The 27860-nt window shown below is 37.8% G+C and overlaps 2 protein-coding genes across 6 annotated transcripts in view; one reads left to right on the top strand and one right to left on the bottom strand.

Annotated features, from left to right (window-relative positions):
• LOC125696454 (phosphofructokinase, platelet) overlaps window positions 1-4381 on the bottom strand; it is a 39862-nt gene extending 35481 nt beyond the window's left edge. For 3 of the 5 annotated variants that reach the window (XM_048952165.1, XM_048952160.1, XM_048952161.1), the window contains exons 1-2: window positions 4216-4339; window positions 3795-3980 (exon numbers count right to left, since the gene is read on the bottom strand). In XM_048952165.1, the coding sequence (XP_048808122.1) occupies window positions 3795-3879 (85 nt within the window). In that variant the 5' untranslated portion in view covers window positions 3880-3980; window positions 4216-4339. Of the gene's footprint in view, window positions 1-3794; window positions 3981-4201 lie in introns of all 5 variants that reach the window. The other 2 variants (XM_048952163.1, XM_048952164.1) reach the window with 2 other exon arrangements.
• LOC125696457 (uncharacterized) overlaps window positions 1-27860 on the top strand; it is a 583942-nt gene that overhangs the window by 540546 nt on the left and 15536 nt on the right. The gene's annotated exons all lie outside the window — the stretch shown is intronic.

The following is a 27860-nucleotide window of genomic DNA, read 5'->3' as shown; positions in this document are numbered from 1 at the left end:
ACCTGGCCTTAAACACGTCCAAGGACGGGGCATCCACAACCTCCCTGGGCAGCCCGTTCCAGGGCCTAACCACTCTCTTTGTAAAGAACATCCAACCTAAATCTTCCCTCCTTCAATCCTATTTTCTGAGACAGATGTCTCAGTGATTATCTTCAAAGCGTTAGCAAATAAACTCTACAATTTGAACATCATAAAGGAGTGCATTTCATTAGTTTATTGTTTTATTATTCATCCAGCAATCACAATTCATTTTTCCAGTGTAACCATTCATGACAAGAGCAGCACATCTATGCTACCACATTAAATATGCCTTGAAACATCACTGGTAAGTCTGTAATGCTTCAGACAGAGAAATAGAAGTCTTTATTTCTACGGCATTCTAGGACATTATCAGGTAATCCATATTCTACCTCCCTTAATTGTTATGTGCCACAACACTAAACCTTTTAGTTTGTCTCAAAAATAATGTGATCACCTTTAAAAAAATAATAATAATAATCCCAGGTGAGTAGATGGGCAACAGCCACAAATTCAGTATTTCCAGTGACGCATCTGTCTTCATTAGCTTTCAGATGACATGGCTCTTCTTGCTGTAGAGCCATACCTATCATGATCCTAGAACAGGAAGTCTGATTGCAGGTTGTACAAATGTAAAAGTAACCTACACCTGTCAAAATTATCGGTGGTACCGGTAGCCACCATAAAACACCACCACTGTACTTAAAGTAGATCATGGCAAGTGTTGCAGCATGATGACAGAAGAGTGACTCAAAACCCCTTTTCAGCTCACCTTTATGAGCGGCAGTCACCATCATTTAGAAACAGTGCACAAACCAAATCAACTCCTGAACTCTGAGAGTAACTGTCAGAACTTCTTTTCCCTCTCAAGGTACTTGAGATTAAAGAAGAAAGTACTTGCTTTAGTTCACTATTGAGCTGGCTAGGTAAAGTAATGCCTGCAAAGCTTAGTACTTGCACACATTAGTGCATAAACATAAAATAAGTGTAATATTTTAAGTACTGTATTGACGTAAAATAAACCACTAATACATTCTTTAATACAAGCGTATTGTTTATGGTGGGGTTGGAAACGTGATGACTAAATCATAATAACCTTAGTATGGAGCATACATATTATAAATCCTTGTATTCCACAGTTAGTCAAAAAGACAATCATAAAACCCTGCAAGAAAGTACCACAAAAGTGAGGAAGTAGCTTATGCTTTAAAATATCCCATAAATAGAAAAGCCTGTGTATTTTACATAATGCTACTCCTAAATTATTCATAGGTACAGCAGCTGCAAAGGCAGTAACTTGTATTCTAAAATATCAAGCATATTTTGTTCTAGGCAAAGATTTACTGCCCACCTATCTAAACCAAGGCATCTACTGGGATGAAGACTCATGTTTATTGTAACTATAATTGATGCTCTTTCCACTGCCTTTCCTGCTGAGGTTGGTTTGCATTAGAGATCATCTGAATATTTCTGATGTCTACCTAAAAAATCTGAAAGAAAACAGGAGTCTGAAACTATTTTGTTTTCACCTTTTTTGCCTACTTCAGAGTTGGTAGTTTTGCCTGCCCTACAGTTTTCGCTCAAACATGTGTCTTCAAAGAGTTCTGCAGCAATAGCACTCCATTTCCTTCTGCTCATAGCTCACAACTTCTCTAGCACATTTGCCCTACAGAAGGCAAATGACCTTGACAAGGCATGACTCATCTTGTCCCTTGTCCTACGCCTAACCTAGCATGCAAACAAACAGAGGTTGTATTTTACACATCCATGCTGTTCTCAAGATAGTAAGGTGGAAGTCAGCTGTGTTCTGTCATTCAGTCCAAAGGACCAAATTCTAAAACTACATTTTAATTATTCTAAGTTAGGTCAACAAAGCTGCCTACAAAATATCTTGGAAGCCATCCAGTTTGCTTTGTTTAGTCTTCGTAACAACCTCATTCCTCAGACAGCAACTTCCACTGTTGTTAATCTTTACCTTGCCTCATTTGCAATCTGGTGGATAATAGTCTAGATGCTACTCGCAGATTCTGAAAGTCCTTTAAGTGTCTTAATTCACATAGTGGCCAGCAGAGATTAATACTTTATAAAAAAAGAGATGCATCTGCTGGTGCATTATATAATCACCAGACACGCGGAAGCGAGTCAGCCTCTTGCTGAACACGCTACTGCTGCTTGAGGCAATGCCCTGTCACACTTAAAAGTTAAAATGGCGATTTGGCGACCAGACCATCAACACAGAAGCTTTGACTCACAGCTCCTTCTGGAATCATTTAGCAGTGGAAGTAATGATACTGAGAGCAAACTGTAGATAAAACTTGAACAAATGTAACCCGACTGAGGAGCAAGAGAGAAGCCATTTAAGGTCATCGATTAGTCTTTTTTTCTCAGGAGCTACAATGTTTTCCTCTCTGATAGGTACTAGAGCCCTCGCATCCCGATTAGAAAGATTCCCGATAATTCCAAGTCAAACCGGGGACTCCCCGTTATTCCTGCGGGGAGAGGGCGGGAGGATGCTTCTCCCATCCCCGATGACGCAAGGAGGCGGAATCCGCAGCGACTCGCAGCGGATCACGTACACACCGGCGGCGAGGAGGAAGCGCGGAGGCACCGCTCCGTGGAGTTGCCGGGGACACAGTGGGGAGCGGGCACCGGAGAGCGGGGGGTGCTGCTGCTACCGCTCAGAGGTTGGAAGAACCGGGAGGATGCCCCAAACGCGGCGGGAGCTGACACGTGTCCACGTGCGGGGCAGCTAGTTCTGGTCTTTAAACTACCGAGCCCATGCACAAAGGAAAGAGACTTTTTTGGTTTGCTTTTTTTGTTTGTTTGTTTTTACCCTTCAGAAACGTGTTAAAGGAACATTCCTTAAAATATTTCCGAATCACTCTCCGGTAATAATAGTACTAAAATAGTTGTGACCTCAGCAAAGGAAGCTGAAAGCAATCTTCACTTAACTGGCAAAAGTGAAGAGTCCGCATGAAAAAAAATCGGATATTTAGAACCTTAATCAACTGAAACTTCAGACTTAATTTATGTAAGGTTTTCTGGTAGAAAAGGGGAAATGAAACTGCGGGAAAATAGGACTCAGAACTAAGTATTTTACGATCGAGGCTCTTTCTCTTTTCTTCTAACGTCTATAAGTCTTTTGTTCCCCTTCTTCACGTTTGCACGTGCAAACACGTTTGCAGCATGCTCCTGCTGGGCTGGAGAGCCAAGCACCACCCGAGATTTTAAATCACGGGTAGGAACAGGAAAGCGCTGCCGGTGCCAACACGCAGCGAGAAACGGATGAGGCGAGGGCTGGCAGCAGCCAGGCAGCCTCCTCTGGTTTCCACCAGCCATTCCCCACCATTTCCCGGAATGAAGACATTTTGGTAGTGAAAGTTCCCGGAGCGCCTCTATCCTTTGCCCTGCCAGGCTCAGAGGAAGCCACGCTTTGGGAAACGCGATGAGAACGAATAGGACGGATGAGAGGGTCTGCCTGCAGCTCGGAGGCCGCGCAAAAACGATTTTCACCGGCCTCAGTACGAGAGGCAGCGAGGAAACAGGAGCCTGAAGACCACCGCAGTCCCTCCAGCAGCCTCTCCCCACGCCGAGCTTCCCCCGCTCCTTTCCCCGGCCCCTGCTCCCCGCACTGCTTCCCACATGGCCTCCCCGCGCTCCTCCCTCCCTCACCCCATCCCCCGAGGGCTTCCCCCAACCTCCCCGCTGCTCTTTTCCCTTCCGCGCCCCAGACTCCCTTCCACCCTCCTTGTTTCCCTCTGCTCCCCCATAGCCACCTTGGGCATCGCCGCCGCTGGTCAGTACCCCGATGGCTTTTCCGGTGCCGGAGAGGTTCTCGAAGAACTTGGGCTGGTGATCCATGGCTGCGGGGGAGGCGGGGGGCGCGGAGCGAGGCGATGAGAGCCCCTGCGGCTCGGCCCTGCTGCCCGGGAGAGCGAAAGCAGCTCTATCAAGTACTTGGCCTTCAATTTAAAAAATAAATAAATAAATAATGTTAAAAAAAAAAAAAAAATCAAAAACAAACAGAAAAAAAAAAAAAAAAAAAAAAAAAACCGGTGCTGGAATGTATTTACAAAACGTGTTTCAATAGGAGAAAAAAAAAAAACCGGAAGCAACGCGAGAAGCCTAGAGAAAGGAAAAGAGACGAAGAAAACGCGAGCGAGATCAGACGTGCTGCACCCACATCGCACCCCGCACCTCCCGCCACCGCCGCCGTTTCCTCCGGCCGCTCCCGCTGACAGCCCGCCTGGCCCCACCTTCCACCTCCCCTCCACGAGCGGCGGTTGACGGCCGGCTCGAGCAGCCAGTGGGAAGACGCGCTGCCGTCGTGGGCCAAGGGTGGGCGGTTACGTTTGTAAGGAAGCGGGCGGGTCGGGGGGTGTGCGCGAGGCGGGGGAGCGGCGGAGGAGGGGCCGCAGGTGGGAACGGGAGGCGCCGTTGCGCCCTTCCCCCCGCGCCGCCGGGGCCCGGCGTGGGGGTGATGCGGAGAACATGGCTGGCGTCTGGGCAGGGGGGAGGTGCGGGGGGAGGAGGGAGCTCTGTCGGACGGAGTTAGCGCATCATCCCGGCGCCGGAGTGCTGAGTAACAGCGCGGTGTGTGTAGCCAGTGCCGGGGTGCCCCTCCTGTGAAAAGCTCTCTCTCGGGCCCTCCCGCTGTCGGGGCTTATCTCTGCGGGGGGAATCCCCTTTGCGAGAGCTCAGCCTTCCCTTCCCAGCCCGTTCCCAGTGCTTCTGCTGCTGCCGGGCTCCTCTAGTGCTGCGGCGGTTTCTGTCTCTCGCTTGGCTGCTGCTGAAAAGACTCAGCTAGTGAGGAAAGCAGCTTTGGCTGAAGGAGCAGAGGGGGTTATTTCGGCAATGGTGTGGCACAGTTTATGTCACAGGGCCTGGTCGTTGTCTGCCTCGTCTCTGTGCAGCGTCTAGAAGCACTGCAGGCATTCAGGCACACGTAGGAAAAGGAAATCCCTGTCTACAAGTATTCACAGCTTGGAGACACGTGTTGAGTATAAGGGAGGAGGAGAGGCAAAGCAAATGAGAGAAACTGGATGGAAGCCCTGTTCTGCCATACCTTTTGTTCTGCTTCATTGTGCGATGTGCCATGTGTCACAGCAGAAACAGACCCTTATTTTATTAAGTTAAATAAATATTAATGTGCTGTTCCAGAAACAGTTCTTTGTGGAATAAAGAGAAACATAAGTAAAAGCATTTGCAGAATCAGGAACTAAGTTACTCGCCCAAAATTACAAAGTCAGGGAGAGTCAGGAACAGAAGCAACATGCTGACTCAAGTTTTATACTTTAATTGCTGTAATAATTATTGTTTTGATTCAACAACTACATCACATTAAACAATTCTTACTCAAAAAATACGTGTTCTCATCCTGTCAACTTTCACACAGTCACAGGCACACGTACAGTCATTTGAGTAGTTCAGTCAATATTACTCAGAGATAAATGCTTCCAGAAACTGTACGTGCAAAGAAATGTCTGTGCTTATTATGTGGCCAGTTCTATATTTGCAAATCTCAGAGGCTGAGTGTGTCGACAATGGAAAAGACACGTTTCCAAATAGATTGCATACTTTGAGTACTTTTTTTCTGTACAAGTAGCTGCACTAGTGATAATGTAGGGAATATATTGTATTATTTCCCCGTATTTGAAGATATCCCCAAGTAACAAACAGTAATAACAAAGGTAAACTTCTTGTAGAAATATATAAACACCTATAAACTCCCACTTTGAATGATTTCAATATGAAATGAAATTACATCAATTTATTTAAGGGTAGCTCTGAAAAAGCTAGGTAATACTTATACACTGCTTCTAATATCAATTGCATTAGGCTAGGAATTAGGCTAATATGTACTTTTACAGCAGCTTCAAGATAACAGGCAGTTGATAATTTCTCATCTGAGCAATACTTTGAGGAACCTTTGCACTGATTTGCTTTGGTACAGACACTTAGCTCGTCTTTAGGATTGACTTATTTTACTCAGTTTTGTTAAACCATTTACATTTGGTCTTGAAGTAGACATTTTCCTTTTAGTTCCAAATATACCTGTGGTGCTATGGAGCTATGTTTTCTGAAAGTTTTTTTTTGTTGTTGTTTGTTTGTTTGTTTTTTGTTTTGTTTTTTTTCCAACTGCTCTTTGGTACATAAAAAATTTGGTCCTTATAACTGATGTAATTGTTTTCCCACATGTCTAATTAGGATATGGCCTACAATTTCACTGCTTTTAGCATTTATTACAGCTACTCATTTTTCTTTAGGACAGCTCTCAGGAGAGAACTGTATTTTGACTGTGTAAAGGCTAATGACAGAGGTGGGAGGAAGGAAGGGACGTAGAACTGTTTGTTCCCGAAACAGTCTTAATGTGCTTTAATATCTTACGGGGCTACAGTTGCCAGGATTGAATTCTTGGCTTGAATATTGAAGACTGTTAGGGCAAACAATACTGTTTAACCTTGTGAGATATAGTTGCAATGCAGTTGGCTACAGGTGCATAAATCATACTGACACTAGGCTTTTTGAGATATTCAAACTGATAATAAAGAAATATATGAATAAAACAGCAGCAGCCAAGCTGCACACTACATTAGGTGCTCTAATTTTCCTCTTACTATAATACCTTATTCAATCAGTTTATGTAGGATAGGAACATCATGGGTGGATTTCAACTGTTCCTGGATATTCACCACTGTAGATATATACTGCATCCTTCTTCTTATACCTGTATATTCCCTGTGCTTCATCTAGATCAAAGCCATCTGTCCATCTTTTAATCCTCACATTTGTTTAGCTACAACTATTGTTAATTTAACTGTATTTTTCTATGAGTTATTTTCTCCATAATGGGCTAAGGAGCATCTCCATCCTTTACTGGATGTGGCAGGGAATGTGGCCACTGAGGATAAGGAAAAGGCTGAGGTTCTCAATGCCTACTTTGCATCTGTCTTTAAAAGTCAGAGCAGTTATCCCCAGGGTACTCTGCCCCCTGACCTGTAAGTGTGGAATGAAGTGCAGAATAAACCCTCTGTGATTCAGGTGGAAACTGTTAGAGACCTATTACTCCACCTGGACTGCCACAAGTCCATGGGGCCAGATCGGATCCACCTGAGCTTGCTGAGGGAGCTGGTGGAGGTGATAGCCAAGCCATTTTGTATCATCTATCAGCACTCCTGGTCAACTGGGAAGGTCCCAGAAGATTAGAGATTTACCAATGCAACTCTCATCTACAAGAAAGGTTATGAAGAGGATCTGGGGAACTACAGGCCTGTCAGCCTGATCTCTGTGCCAGGAAAGGTTTTGTAGCAGATCATCTTGAGGGAGATCACACAATATAAGCAAGACAACCAGGGGATCAGGCCTAGTCAACATGGGTTCATGAAAAGCAGGTCCTGCTCAACCAACCTCATCTTCTACGATCAAGATAGCCATATGGTGGATAAGGAAAAGGCTGTTGACATAGTCTACCTAGACAATAGACACAGTGTTCTTCTGGAGAAGCTGGCAGCCTGTGGCTTGGGCAGATACACTCTTTGCTGGGTGAAGAATTGGCTGGATGGCCAGGCCCAGAGAGTGGTAATATATGGAGTCACATGCAGCTGTCAACTGGTCAGGTGTGGTTTTGCCCAGGGATACTGTGGGATACTGTTCTGTTCAATATCTGTATTGTTGACCTGGATGAGGGCATTGACTGCATCCTTGCAGATGATACCAAGTTGGGAGAAAGTGTTGATCCACCTGAGGATAGGAAGGCCCTACAGAGGGATCTGGATAGCTGGACTGAAGCCAATGGGGTGAAGTTTAACAAGTCCAAGTGCCAGGTCCTGCACTTTGGCCACAACAACCCCAGGCAACACTACAAGCTTGGGACAAAGAGAACACTGTGTAGAGGAAACTGACATGGGGTATTGGTTGACTCTCAGCTGAATATGGGACGGCAGTGTGCCAAGAAGGCCAATGGCATCCTGGCTTTATCAGAGATAGCATTGCCAGGGGGAGTAGGGAAGTAATTGTCCCTCTGTACTCAGCATCGATGAGGTGCACCCAGAGTACTGTGTTCAGCTGTGGGCCCCTCATTACAAGAAGGACATTGAGGCACTGGAGAGTGTTCAGAGAAGGGCAACGAAGCTGGTGAGGAATCTGGAGCACGAGTCTTATGGGGAGTGGCTGAAAGAGCTGGGATTGTTCTGTCTGGAGAAGAGGAGGCTCAGGGGTGACCTTACAGCTCTCCACAGCTATCTGAAGGGAGGTCGTGGTGAGGTGGGAGTAGGACTCTTCTTCTGTGTAACTAGTGATAGTACTAGAGGGAATGGCCTGAAGTTGCACCAGGGGAGATTCAGGCTGGACTTTAGGAAGTAGTGCTTCTCTGAGAGCATGGTCAGGTGCTGGAATGGGCTGTCCAGGGAAGTGGTGGACTTCTCAACTCTGGAGATGTTCAAGAAATGTTTAGATGTTGTACTGAGGGACATGGTTATTAGGAAATATTGATGATAGGTGGATGATTGGACTGGATGATCTTAGAGGTCTTTTCCAACCTTGATGATTCTATGGTTCTATTCTATCATAGATGTATGGAAAATAATAGAATCATAAAATGGCATAGGTTGCAAGGGACCTTTAACATGATGATCTCCAAGCCCACTTTCATGGGCAAGGCTGCCACCCACCAAATCAGGCTGCCAGAGCCCCATCCAGCCTGGCTTTGAATGTTTCTAGGGATGGGCATCCACTGCTTCTCTAGGCAGCCTGCCAGTGCTTCACCACTGTCTGAGTAAATTATTTCTTCCTAATATCTATACTAGATTTCCCCTCTTTCAGTTTAAAGCCATTCCCCCTTCTTCTATCACTATCAGACTGTGTAAAAAGTCACTCCCCTTCCCACTTTCAAGCTACCTTCAGGTACTTGAAGGCCAAAGTGAAGTTTCCCTTTTCCAAGCTAACCAAGCCCAACTCTCTTTCTTTCTTCGTAGGAGAGGTGCTCCAGTCATTCCATTTTTTTTTTTTCCCCAGTGTAAAATCACGTTTTCTTAAATGACATATATGTACTACAATTTGTAATCTATGCTCAATGGGTTCATTATTTGATTTTTTAAATTATTTTTTGTATTATTTTTTCTTCTTTCTGCTTTCAGCTTCTAAATTCATTATTCATTGCCACTATCAAACAAACAATATTAATGTTATATGTATTTCTATGTAACCTAGCTTTCAAACCTTGGGTTTTTTTTTTTCAAAAAAACACAAGTTTAAAAAAAAACAATATTTAAACCTCAAAAATGTTTTTTGTTTTTTTATTTTGACATGATCCTTATAACTCTGGTCTCCACATTTTAAATTAAGAGTGTGTTTTTCTCCTTTTATTGGATATAAAAATTCAACACTGAGCTAAGCATCACTCGAAATAATGCAGATCAAAGAGGATTTGTGTTATGAAAGATGGATTGTGTCAGATATACTAGGCTTGGGATGATTGAGCTGTGCTAGTCATACATGTATCATAATTGTTTCGTTTAAAAGACCACAGAAACAGAAAAAACTGCTTCAGTCATTTATTTAAGAGCAAACATACTAATTAAATGGGTAATGAATCATAAAATTGACTGAATTATTTCTCCTTTTTTAGGGGAGAAGAATATGTAAGTCTGTCTTTCTCACTTTGAGAACTTCAGCATTGAGCCATCATGTTGTGCCACAGGATAATTTGTAAGCTTGCAGTACTATGACCCACAATACGTGCATGTGTAGCTGTGAAATGAGTAGGGCCATGTATAGAAATTCATAGTTCACATGGAACGATTATAGATTAATAATGCTATTCTCAGAATATGGTGCTACGGATGTTTTATTTTAATCAGTATGAGTTGTCTCCATGTGCTGAGAATTCTTGCTAGTTGTGATATGAATTGCTTGTTTATGTAATTTATTGCATAATATAGAAATGTAAAAAATCCTTACAATATTATCTGGTACACATAACTTCTTTCTTCTAGATGTGTGCCTTAAATACTTATTAGATAGTATTATCCTTTGTACATTATTTCTGAATTAGTGAATCCTTGTAAGAGCTTCAGCAGGAGAGTTAAAGCATGAGCATAAAGTATCCTCATTACTGACAGGACAGATTGTGGAAAGCTTCCATGAACTTGGGCAAAAGAGGGGGCTGTTTTTAGGAGTGCCCATTTCTGGTCACGTGCAACAATTGGTAGGCTGTATTATATAAAAAGTGAAAACTGGAGGTCGCTTCAGCTGAAGAGTTGATATTAAGTTATCTGAAAATTTGTTCTATGATATTCCTAAGAAAAATCTAGTTAGAATAATGCTTAGGCTTCAGCTTCTGACACAGCATGAATATAGAGACATCAGCTAACTGCTTATGTGGACTGGGGCCAAATGGACCATTTGGCATCTTTCCCTCAGCAGACTTGATGGAAAGGGGAGAAAAAATCTGAAAGACCTAGGTATGAATCAGGAGTTTTTTAAAGGAAGGGTAGCCTCTCACAGTTTATGACATTGGGTATCAAAAAACATATAAACAAAAAACAGAAAACTTTCAAAATACACACACACACACAAAACAATGACAACAACACAAAAATACCCACAGATAAGTACTGAAATGCTATTCTCTGTTATGTTGTTTAAAGCTATGTAGTATTATTATGCTTCAAAAAATGGATTATAGTAAGTAATGATCTGACCTAAACTAATTCAATTGGTAAGTGTAACTTCATTTTTTCTTTAGTATAATATCTGTTTCTCTACAAATATCAAAACGGCATTTACCTGTCACAAAGATTTCAATTTTAAAATATTGAATTAACAGGACAATATAATTAATATATATCAGTCACACCAAAAGTAATGCCTCCTATTTATTTCCATGGAAAATACAACAGTACAAAGCGTACACTATTTGACAGAACAAATTCTCAGTTACACAACACTGTTTTTCAACATATCATTATCTATTTTCACCACTTATGAAAAAGGTTGAATTGCCACTCTTGTAAAAATCTGCATGTCTGTCCAGAACTTAGCTTGCCTTTCATGTCACTGTTGCAGCTGATGAAACGCAACACCCATCACATCACTGTGCTCACATCCACTTATTATGGTCTCCATAAACTTTCAGTAAGCGTAGATGAATGTCAATTTTTATTTTATTTTTTTCAATATAGAGGAATTCAGTTCCACACCTTTGTTCCATACACACTTTCCTGCTACAACTTTTGCTCTTTGTTCTTTTTACGTTGCTCCTTATGAAGAGAGCATCTATCCCCTTTGTAGCTTCTATTTAAGTACTGAAAAACAGTGAGGAGCTGCCTTTTTCTACAGGGTGAAAATACTTAACTCCTTCAGTCTTTCCTACAGCCCTACATTCATCTTTGTGACCCTCTTTTGGACCCTCTGTAATCTATGCCATTTTTGAATTGTGGGTATCAGAACTGGGTGCTGTAGTTCAGATGTAGCCTGTCAAGAGATGAACAGAGTAGGATAATAACATTCCAATCTCTACTAGTCGTGCCCCTGCATATCCAGTCCAGGGATGATTTGCTTTTGTTTCTACAGCAGTGCACTTCTGACTGGTGTTCAGCTTGTTCACCAGCACCCTCAGGACCATTTCTATAAGGCAGCTCCTCATCCACACAGATTCTAGCCTACACTGGGCTCTTCAGTTATGTCATCCTTTGGGTGAACCCTGCTTATGACAGATTGCCAGCCTCAATAAAAGTGGAAGCTCTAGCGTTATGTATAATGTAGGTAACTGTGCATACTTCAGTCATTAGTGATAGATTGTCGAGAGAAATGAAATTATATATGACTGCTTTTTTTTTCAGAGTTTCTTGTTATTCATTGTGTGGTCTTACTGCTGGATTGAAATAGAATTCTGTATTCAAAAATGTCTAAACAGAAACACTAATTTGGGTATTGACAGGTGGAAGAAGAGCATAATTGGTCAAAATGAAATACATTCCAGTGTCTACAGGTCACCTTTGTGTCCTCCACAAAATATTTGTATAGCAGAATGTTGTGAAGTTTTCTTTCTGCAGGACTTAGTGAAATAAAAAAGGATTTTTTTCCAGTGAAGCAGATAATGAGGCTCTGCATTACAGCTTGTGTGTTAGCAGCCAGCAATTTCTGAGAGAAATTACAAGTGCTTGAAGAAATCAATAACGTTAAGTATTTGCTCAAAATTATTTGCATTCCAAGAAACAGTCTTTACCTTTTATTTTTGTTATTTTGCTATGGTGTTGTCTCGCTCCAATTTATAGGAGGGAGATGAGGTTCTTTAATATCTGTATACCCGGTGTGAGATTAAGAAACAACGGTTCATATGTTGTTGCATCCAGTTTATTACTAAGACCTAATCAGGGAGACGGGGAAGGGAAGGAGGGCGATAGAAAAGATGGAAAAGAAGCAGGAGTTGCGTAAAGCGGGGATAGTCACCAGCAGGATCCAGCAGCGGTCCCGGAGCACTTCACAGCTATTTAACTGCAGTTCATCTCGCTCTCGTCGCTCCTGGCCTTGTCCATCTACGTTCCCCCAGACAAAGGATTTCACAACCTTTGCTTAGGGCTTGCCTGGACTTGTCCATCTGTCTCCTTAAGACAAAGGTTTTCACGGTCCTTGCTCGGGACTTGAACAAGTCCATCTGTGTCCCCAGCAAGCTTTGAGACACAGAAGTTAACAGAATAATCTCTTACAGGTGTCATGAATAATGCATAATAGCAAATTGATTCTTCAACAGAGTGTCATAATTTTGTGTATACTATTTCCTAGTCAGTCAGTACTTTCTGTTCTTAAGCATATGCTTTACCTCTTGCTCCTTCTCCTCCCTGTTTCAGTTTATCTTCCAGGTTTTTTGTTTGTTTGCTTGTCTACTTGTTTTTGTTTGTTTTATTTTTCAACCATCTGTTTTCCTTTGTTCCTCCTTGATTTCTTTACTTGCAACTTCCTTCCCATTTCATTCTTCCTTACTTCCTAACACTGAGGGTAAAAGTTTCAGGAGATTTCTCTCTCTGTGGATAGTACTATACTTAACTGGTACTAATTTCGTATTCTTTCTTCCGAATATTTTTTATGACACTGACTTGAGATCATAACTGATGATGAAAGGCATGTAATGTTTCCACTTATGGAAGAAAGAAATAGCCTTTAATAACTAGCAGAGCCATTTCACTTACAAGACGCCAGTCAGGATACCTTATTCAATATGATAAGCATTCTTGTGAAAGTTGTTAGTGACATCTCCTTTCTCATTTTCTTTGAAATTTGAATAGTTAGATTAAATGTATATAATATTAATTTATTGTAAAAATGCATCTATATGCATCCTTTGAATGCATATATTTAAGTTTTGGGACAGAGCTGCAGAAAAAGACAAGTTATGTTTACTATTTACAGAGTTAACAATGTTGTAAACTTATGTGGTGAATAGTATTCAGGAGTGTGTGCTAGTCATAAGCTCATACTGATGTCTGGCTTTTTACATATTGATTATTATTTTTTTTCCAGTAATTGACTGTCATTCCTTGGAATACCAGAGAAATCCGATAAATTACTCTCTTTGATTAATTATGCAAGTGTATACAAAGTATTTTTATGATATGCTTGAGTAATACCTTAAATTAGGATCGGTACATCAAATAAATCAGTTGTTAATAAATTGAATGGTGATTTCTGTGATGAGACATAGATGGAGCATATTTAATGTTTTCAGGAGGAGAGAGAGCAGAGATATCATGTTAGCAAAAGATGTTTTAATAGTGTCTTAACCATCATATTGCCATCAATAAAAGTAATTCATCAAGAATCACAATAAGATGAGAATTACAATGAGAAATATTCACTTTTCTAACAATTTCTGCTTTGGATGTTTTCAAGACCTACCTTGACAAAGCATGGAATTCAGTGATGACCTTACTTTGAGCAGGAGTTTGAATTTAGATCTTATGTTGTCCCTTCCAACTTAAACTGTTTTGTAATTCTATAATTCAAAATTATACTCAATTTTGTAAATAACTAAGATAATCAATGTATGTAATAGGTGAATTAGAAAGTAATAATTATTTTATCTTTTAGTTCATTTATATATAAGCGAATGAATGAAGGCATAAATTTCTGACCAGTTCTCTTTTGGAAAAGATGCACATCTTAGTTATGAAAAGTATTCAGAAAATATTGTTTTCTTCTAGTTTTCAAAATTCATTGCATCTGAGTGATAGCATGATAAATGAGCTGCAGGAAAAAAAAAAAAAAAAAAAAAAAAATCAGTAGTGCAGAAAATTATTTCCAGGACTATCAATAAACTACTGCTCTGAGTTTTCTTCTTTTATCCTTCCTGTTATTTGCAATTTCCTTCTGAGAACAGATTTAGTTATTTCACTGCACTTCAGACTTTAGCTGAATCCAATGGTTTCAAAGCCAAATTTAAACAGAAATTTGTTATAAGAAACAAATAAAGATCCCAGTCCAGTACACCTAATTAAGCACTGCTTTGCCTGTAAAAGATATTAGGTCTTTCTTCAACAGCAACATCATGTGCTTCAGTCCCTGAAATATGGAGAAACCTTCTCTAGAACAGAGAAAACGTTCATCTACCCATGTCACAAACTTGGTGTGGCAAAGCTTTGGTTCATTCATTCATTCATTAGAATGATGACACAGATTACAGAATATTGCTTTCATAAGTGCTATGATAGAGCCACTATTTTTTTCCTCGGGAAGTTAGAAGATCCATGCATGGAAATTATTGACTTCTTTCCCTGTGTTCCAGTGTAGCAAGTGACAATACATGTGGTTATGACATAACATCCTGCATGGAAAGAAATAGTGTCCATCACAGGATGAAAGTATCTGAAGGGGTTTAGACATATGATTAGGATGCCAGCTGAGTGGTAACTACTCTGAAAATCTTTTTGTTTTAAGAAAGAACCTGTGTAGTTTTAGAAACTTGGAATCCTCATTGGAAATTTACTGTGCAGTCAGAGGAATGAATAATGTATCACTGCAAGATTGCAACTCATGAGTACAGAGGGAACACTTAATAGTTTGCATAGAGTAAATCCAAGGGGCTATCTTGATTTCCAGGAGAGGACGAGGGAGAGGCCGAAATAAAGGTAATTGTAGTCACTTTCTTTTCTCAAGAAGGCATGCGTGCCAGGAAGAGGCCAGTCTGTACTGCTGTGGATGCAGAAGTGATATGATGTTGCTATAGAGACAGGTTAGAATTGAAAATGAAACTCAGAGTAATTTCTAGAGTATGTCTGACTACTGCAGCCAAGTGTGGAGCAGCAATGCCTTACATGGTATCCTCTGGCAACAGTAACTCAGCAAACACTTAGACAAAATTTAGTAACAATCCTTTTTCAGGAATAGTGTTGGAAGGAGAGATGTGTTCAGGGCAAGAACAGCAGAACGAAGACATATGGGAGAGATTTGTCATCTGTTAATTTATAATCAAGCTAATTCAATTTTACAACCATTCCACCCTTCTTGTGAAACATGTCTGAAGAACAATCTGCCCTTTGATGTGGGTTAGGACTCCTAGTGAAACTTAACTTCAGTATATGAGATAACAGCCACTTACCTGGAAGTTATAAAACATTTTTTACTATTCCTTTTTCCCTTTGGCATTTGCAACAGAAGTTTCTATTCAGCCAAAGCATTGTTTGTTGGTTAGTGCTGATGTACTTCAGAATTTTTTTTTTTTTAATTGAATGATAACGTTTTTTGATATCAATAATTTCAGTGATTTCATTCACCATATTTTGAACAGTATTTGTTGCTACTAAAAATTAATCTCTTTAGTGTAAAAAGAAAAAAAAAGATTATAATCAGATAGATAACAAAGCCAATGAGTAAGGGAAAATTATCTTATAATTTGCATTTTTATAGGTCATTATTTTATTTAATATTAAATGTTCATAAATTTGGTGAACTAAATAGCTTCTGGATTTGTGTCTAGGAATGGAATCTGAGTACATAAGAATGAATGAGTACTAATTATGATTTAATGAAATGCAAGGATATGAAAGACAATTTTGAAAGAGCTTTGTAAGTTACTGCAAAATGCTATTTTCTGTGCCAATCTTGAGTAGTCATTACATTGTTATTCACTGAAACAGAAAGATGTAAAACACTTTATTCTTTACTTTTTTTATTATTATTATTTACTAGTTATCCATTGAATTAAGCTCGCATTCATTAAACAAGACTTTTCCCCCTTCAGTTACGTCTGAATAATCTACTAAAATAAATTGAAGTGCTTCTCAGAAAGCGTTTAGTGCTGGTTCCTAGCCAAAACCAAACAACCTCTGCACCACAAAGCATATGCTAGGTATTATTGAAAGTATGGAAGCTTTAGCATTCAAAGGGTGTCTACCAACCTGTTTACATAAGGATGGAAAATCCTTATGCATCGCTTCAGAAATACTCTCACGTGTTAATTGCGTGAGAGAAGCAGGTCAAATCACAAAATGCTAATGTACTGAGATGTAATGAGGACAGTATGCTGCATTTGTTTAGAATATTGGATGGCATTTTTTTCTTTTTATTGCTGTATTATCAACAGACTGTGTAAGTCGTGAACGAGTCTTGAGCAAAGCTAGCAGATACTATGGCCTTTATATTTGTTCCTTTTTAAAATCTTTCTCCTAACTGACTTTGTTTTGTTCCATCAATACACAATTAATGCATTAGAAAACAATGACTATTTTTTCTCTTTTGCAAAAAAGCATTAAAAGTTTTAGAAATTCAAATGCCACTTTCCAGAAAAAAAGAAAGTAAACTCTTCATGATAATTGCACAAGTACTTTTTTAACTCATGTTGCATTTGTGCTGTATAAAATCAGAGTTGTTAGTCAGTTCTTCATTGCCTAAGTGAAAAACTGGTATCGTTATGTCTGGTCTGCACTTTTATCATTATGTTATGATCAAAAGTTCAAAAGCTACCTGAGGTATTACCTTGTTTCTTCAGAACAGGCTTTAACGGAGGCCTTATCTTTGCTAGTCCATAATGTTTGTTACCACCTGGCCCAAATTATGTATTGCAGCAAACTTTGTGACTGTTTTCCTCCAGATAACACATATAGACATCTTAGTTTCATATAGTGCTTTGACTTACCCACATACCTATAAATACAGGGAAAAAAATATGCTCACACGTAGATGATACAAGTTCTTTTTGTTGAAAAACTAAAGAGGTTAGAATTTGCCAACTTCTCCAGCAGGAATTAAAATATCTTTCTGTAGGTGCAGCTTGGAACTCATGGCAAGATGCCTAAAAAATTCCCAATCCTGATAAATCTTCCTCTGTGGCAAAATATTTGGATAGAAATTTTAATATGAAATATGAAATAATTAATTAGCTGAGGATTTAAGTCCAGTGCATCCGTTAACTCCTTTACTATTGCAGACTTGTATTTCTTCATTTATATTTTTTATGTTGAATATCTTTTGTAAATTGATTAAAATGGATTCTGATTAAACATTCAGCACAATAATTGTACCCTCCTAAGCTGACTCAATTTAGAAATGGCTACTCTTAAGGAATAAAACTATTCAACAAACTCATTGGAAAAGCAACGGAAAGGGAAATTTTAAGATGTTATTTATCATAGCTATAAGCACTATAATTACATATAATGTACTGGCAAAGCACTTTCCATGATGAAAAGTTTGATCCATGTCCCAACTATTGCCATATGTATCAGTATAGAATGTTGCCAGGGACAAAAGCAATTTCTCAGGTCAAAATTGTGTTGATTTTTGTTTGTTTCTTTTGCATTATTTTACTTAATTATTTGTCCCAGTTTAATTCATTAAAGAGGGTTTATTCTTGTATGGATAACTGATTTTGAGATATTAATTTGCTATTGGAACGTTGCACTCTCTGAGCAATAATCTTTCACAGAGAGGCGAAATCACTTCCAATTCCAAAAGAGAGGGAATCATTTCCAATTTCAGTGACATATTAATATGTCACTGAATAAGTGATCAAAACTGTGTCTGCCCTTGAACTTGAAGATAAAATGTAGATCTAAGGAGATTTTGATAATGTTGATTGTCTGATAGCTCTCTTGTTTGGAAAAGATGTAGGGTTTGTTGTTGTTGTTGTTTGCTTGCCTCTCCCTTCCCAAGCCATTTTTGAAAAGAGAATTGATGAAATATTGGCAATTTGGGAAAGTAATTTTAGAGTGAAATACTGGGCTACACGTGAAGGCTTGAAGTAGTTTAAATAAATAAATAAATAATTTCAGTAGTGGAAAGGAAATAGGGCAGATATGGAATTACAGACAGATGCACAATAAAACAACTAGCACAACTGTTTACATTCAGTGTTTATCCTGAATACAAGCTTTAGAGTGCCATACTGATTTTATCTTTTTTATAAAATGTACTCCATTTTTTTAGTATAATAAGTAAACATCAACACATTTACATGCTTTCTTTAATCCTTTTTATTCAGACTAAAGTTATTATAAGTAGGCTAGAAAAAATATCTTGACAATAATATCTTGACAAAAATAAATTAAGTAACATATATTTAAATAGGAACTATGTGTATACTACTTCCTTTAACTTTTTAAAAAAATAAGATAATTTGTCTTGGTGTGACAATATATCCTCAAAATATTTGATTAGAACTGACATTCTTAATGTGTTGATCTTCTCCTGAAAGAGTAGTTTTCAATTCTTTGAAGTAGCTCTCTTGATTGTGCATGGATCTCTTGCCAAGTGCAGTGATCATTTGTCTGTGAAGTAAAGGTTATTAAAAAGTGTTTTTTAGCTGTTTTATAAAAGATGACATAGCACACTATGGAGAAGGAAAATGTAAATTGAGAAATAGCTTACTTACCTTGGACACAAATGTATCCATTTTTTGGAAGCACTGTTTTACTATAGATGTGTGGATGATGTTAAGTTTGGGCTTTAGCTGTTATTTTTAATGGAAAATAAAAAAAAAAGCTATTAGTTCAAAAACTGATAATAAAAAATGAACATAAGTTGGTAAAACTGGTAGACATGCATTGTAATGTGTTTCTCAGACACAAGCCTTCTGAAGGGGTCAATGTGAAAGATAGCATAGTGCTGACAGCTTATGAATATGCCCAACGAGATTCCACAATCATTCTGATCAACCTGTGTCAGTGTCAGTCATCTGCACCATACAAAAGTACTTTCTGGTGTTCAGATGTAACTTTCTGTGTTTCATTTTATGCCCACTGCCTCTTATCCTAACACTGGGGAGCACTGGAAAGAGTTTAGCTCTGTCTTTGCATATCCAGTCAGGTATTTATAGGCATTGATGAGAGCCTCCCTCAGCCTTCTCTTATCTGAGCTGAAGCTCTCTCTGCTTTTCCTTATAGGAGAGATGCTCCAGACCCTTTGTCACCATCATGACCCTTCACTGGGCTCTCTAGTACGTCCGTATATCCAATACTGAGGGCCCCAGAGCTGGGCACAGTATTCGAGATGCAGTCTCACCACCACTGAGTAAAAAGATTATTATTTAAATATCATGCTGTGGAATAAAACATTATACTTACACAAGTCTTGAGTTGGGCATGAGCTTCATATATTTCTCTTAGAAAAATGTTCTTATTTTGAAAAGGTGCATCTGGTCTCTTGAAAAACTCAGCAATTTCATGCACTATATGAACAATGGCTGTGTGATCATATTTAACCTACAAAGAGAGGAAAAAAAATAAATTTAGAGAGTAACTTAAGTTTGCACTTAAATTTTGGCTAATGGTACCTTTTCAAACTGCCTGAGACCAGATATTATTAATTCTTGCACAGTTTTTATCGATTGCTTGCATTCTCCAAAAATTTAAATAGAAAACACTATAGGAAGTAGTATGCATTAAATTGACATTATTTGTTTGAAAATCAGAAATTGTATGTGCAATTTCCAAATTTTCTTTTTCACAAACTTGGTCTCTGTTTTGTAAAGGAAATATATCTTGCATTTTTGGCCTGCTTTTATATACTTGAATGCATACAATGTATGAGGGATAACCAATAAGAGAACAAAAGTCAAAAATAGATTAAGATCCAAGCCAAGGACTAGGAATGTGCAGAAGGTGGAACACCAAAATTGGCTAACGTTGCATTATATCTTTTTTGTTCTCTATGAGCTTTGCGTCTTCATTAGAGGTGAATTGGAAGTGGGCAGAATGAGCTGCTTTCATATGGTGACACTCTCAGCCAAGCACCCTCTTACTTTGCAACACTGAAGACCTGAGCTGAATGTGGACTGTATGCATAGAGTACACTCACGTGTGGAGTAGTATTTACAATTACTTCTATGCTACTTTGGAGTCTGTTTCTGACTGAAACCAAACCTGACATATTAATCTGGTAGATTCCAGAACACCAGATTAATTACAACTAATTTTCTACTTTAGACAGGATAGTAATAAAATAGCATCTTCTGTTTTTCTAGTACGTAGTAACATACTTTAAAATCTAGGAAGCACATAAAAAACATTGGCTTTCCTTTTTTGTTTTCTTCCTAATTCCAAATACCCTTTATGTTTTCAGGAATAGTTTATGAAAGCAAATGAGAATTCATTGTAATGGTAATGATAGGACTGCAGAGTTTGAAATTGAAAAGGTTATCATTTAGCTTACTTTATGTGATCTCTGCAGACTTGAGCAAAGGGAAATCGCAAAAGAAGACAAAATGGGCAAAGAAATGTTCCTTTATAATATTTCTGATTTCCAAAAACGTTTTCCGAGATCATTTGTGCCAAAGAAAAATTTCTTTGTGATGATGGAAGTACTCTCTTTTCATTAGGACTGTTTTCTTGCAAAATAAACTGGGGTATTCTGTTTTCAGCTGATGCCAGATAGCAGGGAGTCCTGGTGGATTCCAGAGTATGTGACTAGGTATATTTCATTAGCCAGTAAACTCTCAGGGAGAAGAATTTGGAGTGAAAATTCAAGAATCTGATTTCCCATTTAAACCTAGAAAATTGTTATGCCATAATTCTAATATGAAGTCTTGTGTCAAGGTACATATCTATGTGAAATAGAGATGTTACAATGAAAAACAAGCAAGTACATGTATGTTACTACTTACTGCTTTTAGCATTTTCTCAGGGAAGCATAATTCTTCGTTGCTCACTTCATCACAATCCAAAGAATAGCTTCTAGTGCTCTTAAGGAAAACACTAGTGTCATCATTTTAAGTATATATAACATTTTTATTGCAGGAAAAAAAATCATAGAAGGCTTTATTAAATGATTAATTGATCTCTTATCAGTGAAATACTACATTCATAGAAGACATTATATATCTATCTCGTGATGTTGTGGAGATTCATTTGGCTTATACATTCCAAAAATCAAATAAATATCTGCTTGTATAGCAGGACTCTTCACCTATTTCAATTGTTTTCAAACATTATACTTGTGTGAGGAGATGTTCAGGAAAAGGCAGGCCACAAAAATACCACAAATGTCATCAGAAAGCATTTGTTTCAGTAACTTTTCCATGTGACTGTGGAAGCTCCTTTGCAGAGGTGGGATTATTTCCTGTGAAATTATGGTGTTATGGCTTTAACTGATGCAAGTTAGCAGAAATCCCTGGAGACCGTACTCTAAAACATGTGACTTCTGTCACTCCTCTGTGGAGCATGTGGAGCTTTTCATGGAAGACACAAAATTGCCAGATATTGAGATGATAATTTGTATGCAAATAAATAAAAATAAGATTTTGGGTTTCATAGAAAAAGGACATTTTGGTACATAACATTTTTGTAATGTGAAAAGATTGCAACCACACAATTATTCAGCATTTAATAAATAACTTAAAATATCTTACACTGAAATTGAAAAAAAGGAAAGATTGAAGACTACATCTACAGACCATGATGGTATTTTACACATTACTTACAAGTTTCTCAATCTCATTTAAAAGTTCACTCCACTGCACACTTTCAAAGCATTTCTGGATGTTGCTTTGTCGATTACCAAGGGATGTAGCAATAAAGCAGACAGTTAAGATGAAGAAGCTTCTGGGGCAATACATTGTCTAGCTCTGAAACAGTGAAGAATTAAACAGTAGGCTAACATAATCAGGATGCTTTTGTAATTTTGTAAAGTCGTAAAAGAATAGTTGGTATCATTTACCCCTGATTGTTCACTTTCAATCTGTAGTATTTCTAATGAAGATACAGATTGTGATTGTGATACACAATCTGTATCAGAACTACATGATCCTTGGGGTCCCTTCCAACCCGGGTGATTCTGTGATTCTGTGATTCTGTGATTGTAACTATACCTAAACACTGACTAAACTCTAATCAGTGCAATTATATCCACTTTAACTTGATAGGAATTTCACTCAGAACTTCAGCAATCATTATGTTTCCAGAGGGTAGAAGATAACATTGACAATGATTATGCTGTTATGGGCCTAATGAGCTAAATTTTTATGGCATAGTATCTTGAAGCTAAGCATGTTATTCAATGAATAATCAGAAAAAAAATAATGTAAGAGAACTCTTAGTGTACTATCCATACAACATATGAATGGTTGGATGTGTTTTATTTTGTTTTTGTTAATTGTATTCCAGTGTTAGGAAACATATATTTTCCCACTGTTTCTTTATAGATAAAGAAGAGTAGTATATAGAAAAATTGCATTGTTTACTATAGTAAATTTGACATAATATAAACTACTGCCAGGTCTATTAAATAATGATTTTAAAAAAAAAGATTTTTTTTAAAGAAAAGTTTGCTGTATATTAAATGTCTGCAACTTGCAACATGGTTTAAAGCCATTGCTTCTAAATACAAGGGTTTTTTAAATAAGATGCAATGCTAATTTGACACTACAATTGTAAAGGAAAAATGAAATGAGTAAAACAAAATTCAGCAATAAAATTTAAGGGACCTACCTTGTGGATAATATTCAGCTCCTGACAGTGCAACTTCTGGAGCGCTCCTGAGGTCCATTCCGTCAGCTATCTCAGCCCCTTTTAAATACTTTACCTCTACTTTAGAAATATGTGACTGCCTCCTTTTAGCAGATGATGCAGAGTGAAACTGCCTTCTTTCATTATTCCTTTTCTTCAGGTGCACCGATTTCCAGGCAAGAAGGTAGTTATATGTAGGTGGCATGGAGGCCACATTTTAAAGTTTTTATTTGGTCTGATGAAGACTAGGTAGCTGAAGAACAAAACAGTAAAGTTTGTTTTACAAGATTTTTAACCAGCTTAATAAGTAACAGTAGCAGTTTGTAAATGGTTGCATACAGTTAATAAAATAAAGAACTTCCTATTCTTCTATTTGAATAAATAATATTTACTGCATTTACATTATTATATATATATCACATTTTATATGATTTTATTTTATGCTTGTCTAAGTAATATAAAACAGAAAAAAAATTCAATGTGAACATCCATTATACGGTTCTGTAAAAATTATATTTCCCTATAAATACAAGATGCAAATGGGCACACACGTACGTATGCATCACACATATACGTGCATACCTACAGACACATCTGTATAGACAAAATCCCTGTATTGTGCCAAGTACTATGAAGCAAACTGCAGAAGTCTTTAATCGGCTGTAGGTTGGAGTATTTAAAGGTACTGAAGAGAATTGATGTCCCAGAGATAATCTCCAACAAATTTAAAAATGTTTTAATAATAACAATAATTATATTGTTTCCTTATGTTTTCTCTCTAAGGCTTTTAAATCCTGTCAAAATTCAAAGCAACTGCAGCATGTTAATGTATTGTTCTTATTATTTCATACTCCTCTGAGCTTTTTATCCTACTGCCTGAAGTTTTGCTATAAAGTTTGCCCAAATGTTAAGCTTTGTTACTTGCAAATTAAACATTCTGCCACCAAGTTTTTAAAGTTTTTATACAGATATGTAGTTTTAAATATTCTCATGATATCTAATGCCTGGCTTACTAGAAAGCTCATTAAAACTGTATTTCTATCATTCATTTTGCCCCTTTACGGATGAGTTGTTTTTTTTGCTAATTTTCCTTTACAAATGGTAGTGAATGTCTGTTCTACACTTAGTATTGACAACTCTCAGGAACTGCCATAGGATATCTAACATCTGGGCTTAAGAAAGATTTTTGTCTCTTTTCTGTGGAAAAGCAAAATGGCTGAATGGGTATGAAGAGCTGACGTCCAAACAGTGGATGATACTACATTCAGGTGGTTTGTGGTGCTTTTCAGCAGTGATTACAGCTATGTGAGAGGCATGGACATGCACAACTGTCACACCATGAAATGAAGAATGTCTTGATCCACTCATCCATGTCAATGGGCTAACAGTGGTGACTGTTGGAAACATGGAAAACAATGTTTTTTAGCAGAGAATTTTCTCTGTTATTATGCTCTTCATACTTGTTTATAGTTTCCATGGAAATAAATAGGAGGCAATACTTTTGCAGCAACCTACATGTATTACTCTCTATATACTGAAGTATGCTGGTTAAGTTTCAGGTTCTAACATACACATAATGCTAATACAAACATCGTTAAACAGTAGCGCCCTGAACTTTATGTGTGATATTTGACTCAGGTTAGCTTTTTAATTGACATCAGTAAAAAGCGGAAAATATTATCTATATGGTACATCTTCCATGGATATTCCATGGGAAAAATTCTGAAAAATATTTTGGCAAATGAGAAGAATTGCATGCAAATTGTCAGTGCTCCTTATCTTTGTCTTCCTTTTCTTCCTTTACCAATAGAAGATGTAAAATGGTTGCTGTGTACTATCTTGTGACTAAATCATAATTATTCTTCCTAAAAAATTAGTGTACCTATAATAAAAGTTGTCTCACAGATGTCTGTGTTTGAAAACAGACATCTGTTTTTTTTTTATCTCTACTTAGCTTTCAGCATTAGGTTTCATACTTCAGGGTAATTCTGTCATTTTCTTTTGTGCATTGGAAGTCCATTACTGACTAGGACAAGGCTTTAGCTTTCTTCCTTTAATGCTTTCTCCCTCTATTGTGGTTTTCTTTTTAAAAAATAGCAGCAATGTGGTAAAACTTCCATTCTGTTGTGTTTCTAATTATAACATTTCAAACAAAAAAGGCCAGAAATAGAATTAATTAAAGATAAAAGAGTTACAGAAGCTTTACTGAGGATAAGAACTACAGTTTTTGTTGTGTTATGGCCCTTTTGTGCTGATTTGCCAGAGGAAAATAAACTAATTTTCTCAAATGAGGTAATTAAATACCGCCACTATTGCTATGCAAATATAAAAAAATTGTGCTAGAAGATCACATTCTGGTAGGGTCTGAAGTATGGGGGGTAGGTGTTTCATGACCAGCCCTTTTTTTTTTTTTTTTTAAATTTTTTATTTTTATTTGATGTGGGTGCGAACTTGTTAATTTTTTTTTCTTTTTTGAAACAGCATACCTTACTGTGTCAAGTCTATCCACTGAAAGTGAAAGCCACACCCAAAAGAAAGTAATTTCCTGCTGATCAGGAAAAGTAATCTGAAAAGACTTCTTGAGGTTATAAGGTTAAATATCTAACCATACTTACAATTTCATATGGCATCCTGTAGATGAAAAGGTAGCAACATGCCTCTCAAAAATTTTACTTTCACTTGTTTGAGAAGGTGGATACTGTGGGAATTATGAAACCTTGACTTTACTATCTACTTTAGATCTTTATCCTGATACAAATTTAGCTTACAATTCATCTTTAAAACACTAAAATGGAACTTATGGTAAAGTGTGGCCATGGAAAATCAGTATTGTATTGACTTGGAGGAATTTAAGGTTTTATATTTGCTGAGAGTTGTTATAAATCAAAGCAGAAATACCTAATCTAGAGCTTAGCCAGTAACACAGGAGACTCAGAAATATGAAATAGGTAGACTCTTTCCTATTACAATTATGTAGCATTCTTAGTTGAGACAGTTGCAGAAGGGTGTATAAACCGTGTACACATTTACACGCTATACACTGTACTTCTGGTTCTACTAGATGTTCTGCAAATTTGTCATAGTTTATGATAGATAAAGGTAAAATATCTATCAGGAAGTGTAGAAAATATTAACATTTTGTGACAGATATATGTATCTATTTATTGGGAAATATATTGAAATTGCTTAAAGGCATGTTTTATGTCACCTGAATTTGACTTAAATGAAGTTGTGTAACAGGATGTAATATTTTAATGAGTATCAGGATATTAGATATGTAATACTGAGGATGAATGGTGATGACTAATGCTGACAATAATTCACCATAAACAAAATGTTTTTAAAATGATATTAGGCCCAGTGTCAATATTGTTCTGATCCAGCATGCTACAATTTAGTGTAAAAGAAAGAGGAAATTTAGTGGTGATAAAGTATAATTTGCACTAGCATACAAACTTGAGAAAAGGAAAATGTATATCAGAGTTTGAGGCTGGATTTGGTGATTTTAGGAATTATATTTTTTTGTAAAGTGTGATCCAAAGGAAGTATTCTCCAGTGTTTATTAACTAAACTAAATTGAATTGTGGTCTTAAATACAGAAAATAAATAAATGAATAAATAAATATAAAAATAAAAACTGCTTCTTTTTCATGTGTTCTCACAACTATATCTCCCTCAATTAAATTAACTGTACAAACTATTGGAATAGTTTAATATTCTAAGTGAACCTGAGAATGATTCCTCCTTATCACTTTTGGTATCATTTCCTTCCATAACTTTTAATTCACATTACTTTCTATTCCTGAAGGTTATGCATCTGTATTAGAATTCCCACTCATTTCTTTCTCCTCAAAATATTTCTTGCAAAGATCCTGCTCTATGTCACAGACATTCCTGAGTTAATGTTTGAAAGCACTTTGTGGTTTGTATAATCTGTTTAACAATATTGTAATGTGAAACATTCAGTCATGATTATTTTGGCATCCAGGCTGAGACATTTTCAAATGACTTCCTGCAAGTGCTGATCACCCAATCTCTGGTGAGAATCTGTTGAGGCTGAGCAAAAGGAGAGTTGAACTGAAAACTGAATGATTGGGCCTTGAGAATGGTGGTCAGCTTCACAACAATTAACTGGACCCAACAAGTGGTGGTGTACCCAAAGGATCAGTTATGGGTCTACTGTGGTTTAACATCTTCACTAATCATCTGAATGATGGGGCAGAGTGTACCCTCAGCAAGTTTACAAATGACACAAAACTGGGAGAAGAGGCTGAGATGTCAAAGGTTCTGCCAACCAAAAGGATCTGGGCAGGCTGGAGAGATGGGCTGACAAGAACCTCATAAGGTTCAACAAGGAGAAATGCAGAGTCCTTCACCTGGATACGGCCAACTCCAGGTACCAAGAACATGTTAGGGGCCAGCCAGCCACACAGCAACCTGGCAGAAAAGGATCTGGGAATCTTGGTGGACTTCAAGTTGAACATGAGACAGCAATGTGCCCTTACCACTAAGAAGGCTCATAATATTCTGGGCTAGACAAGGCAAAATACTGCCAGCAGATCAAGGAAGGTAATCTCCTCTGCTTAGGACTGCTGAGTCCACACCCGGAGTACTGTATCGAGTTCTAAATGTATTGTGAAAGACCACAGAATTGCCCATCTCTTCTATCAGAAGAGACTGAGAGAGCTGGGTTTATTCAATCTAGCGAAGAGTAGGTTCAGGGGAGATCTTATCATGTCTGTAAATACCTTAAGGGAGTGTGCAAAGAGGATGAAGCCAGGCTCTCTTCAGTGATGCTCAGTGCCAGAACAAGAAGCAAAGAGCACAAATTAGAGTGCAAGATGTTCTATCAGGAAGCATTCTGTGCTTGCCCAGAAATGCTGTGGAGTCTCCTCCTTGGAGATATTAAAA

The sequence above is a fragment of the Lagopus muta genome, chromosome 7 (assembly GCF_023343835.1).
Source record: "Lagopus muta isolate bLagMut1 chromosome 7, bLagMut1 primary, whole genome shotgun sequence".
In the NCBI taxonomy this organism is placed as follows: Eukaryota; Metazoa; Chordata; class Aves; order Galliformes; family Phasianidae; genus Lagopus; species Lagopus muta.
The sequence above is the reverse complement of the archived record's forward strand: the minus strand, read 5'-3'. Positions and strand labels throughout refer to the sequence as shown.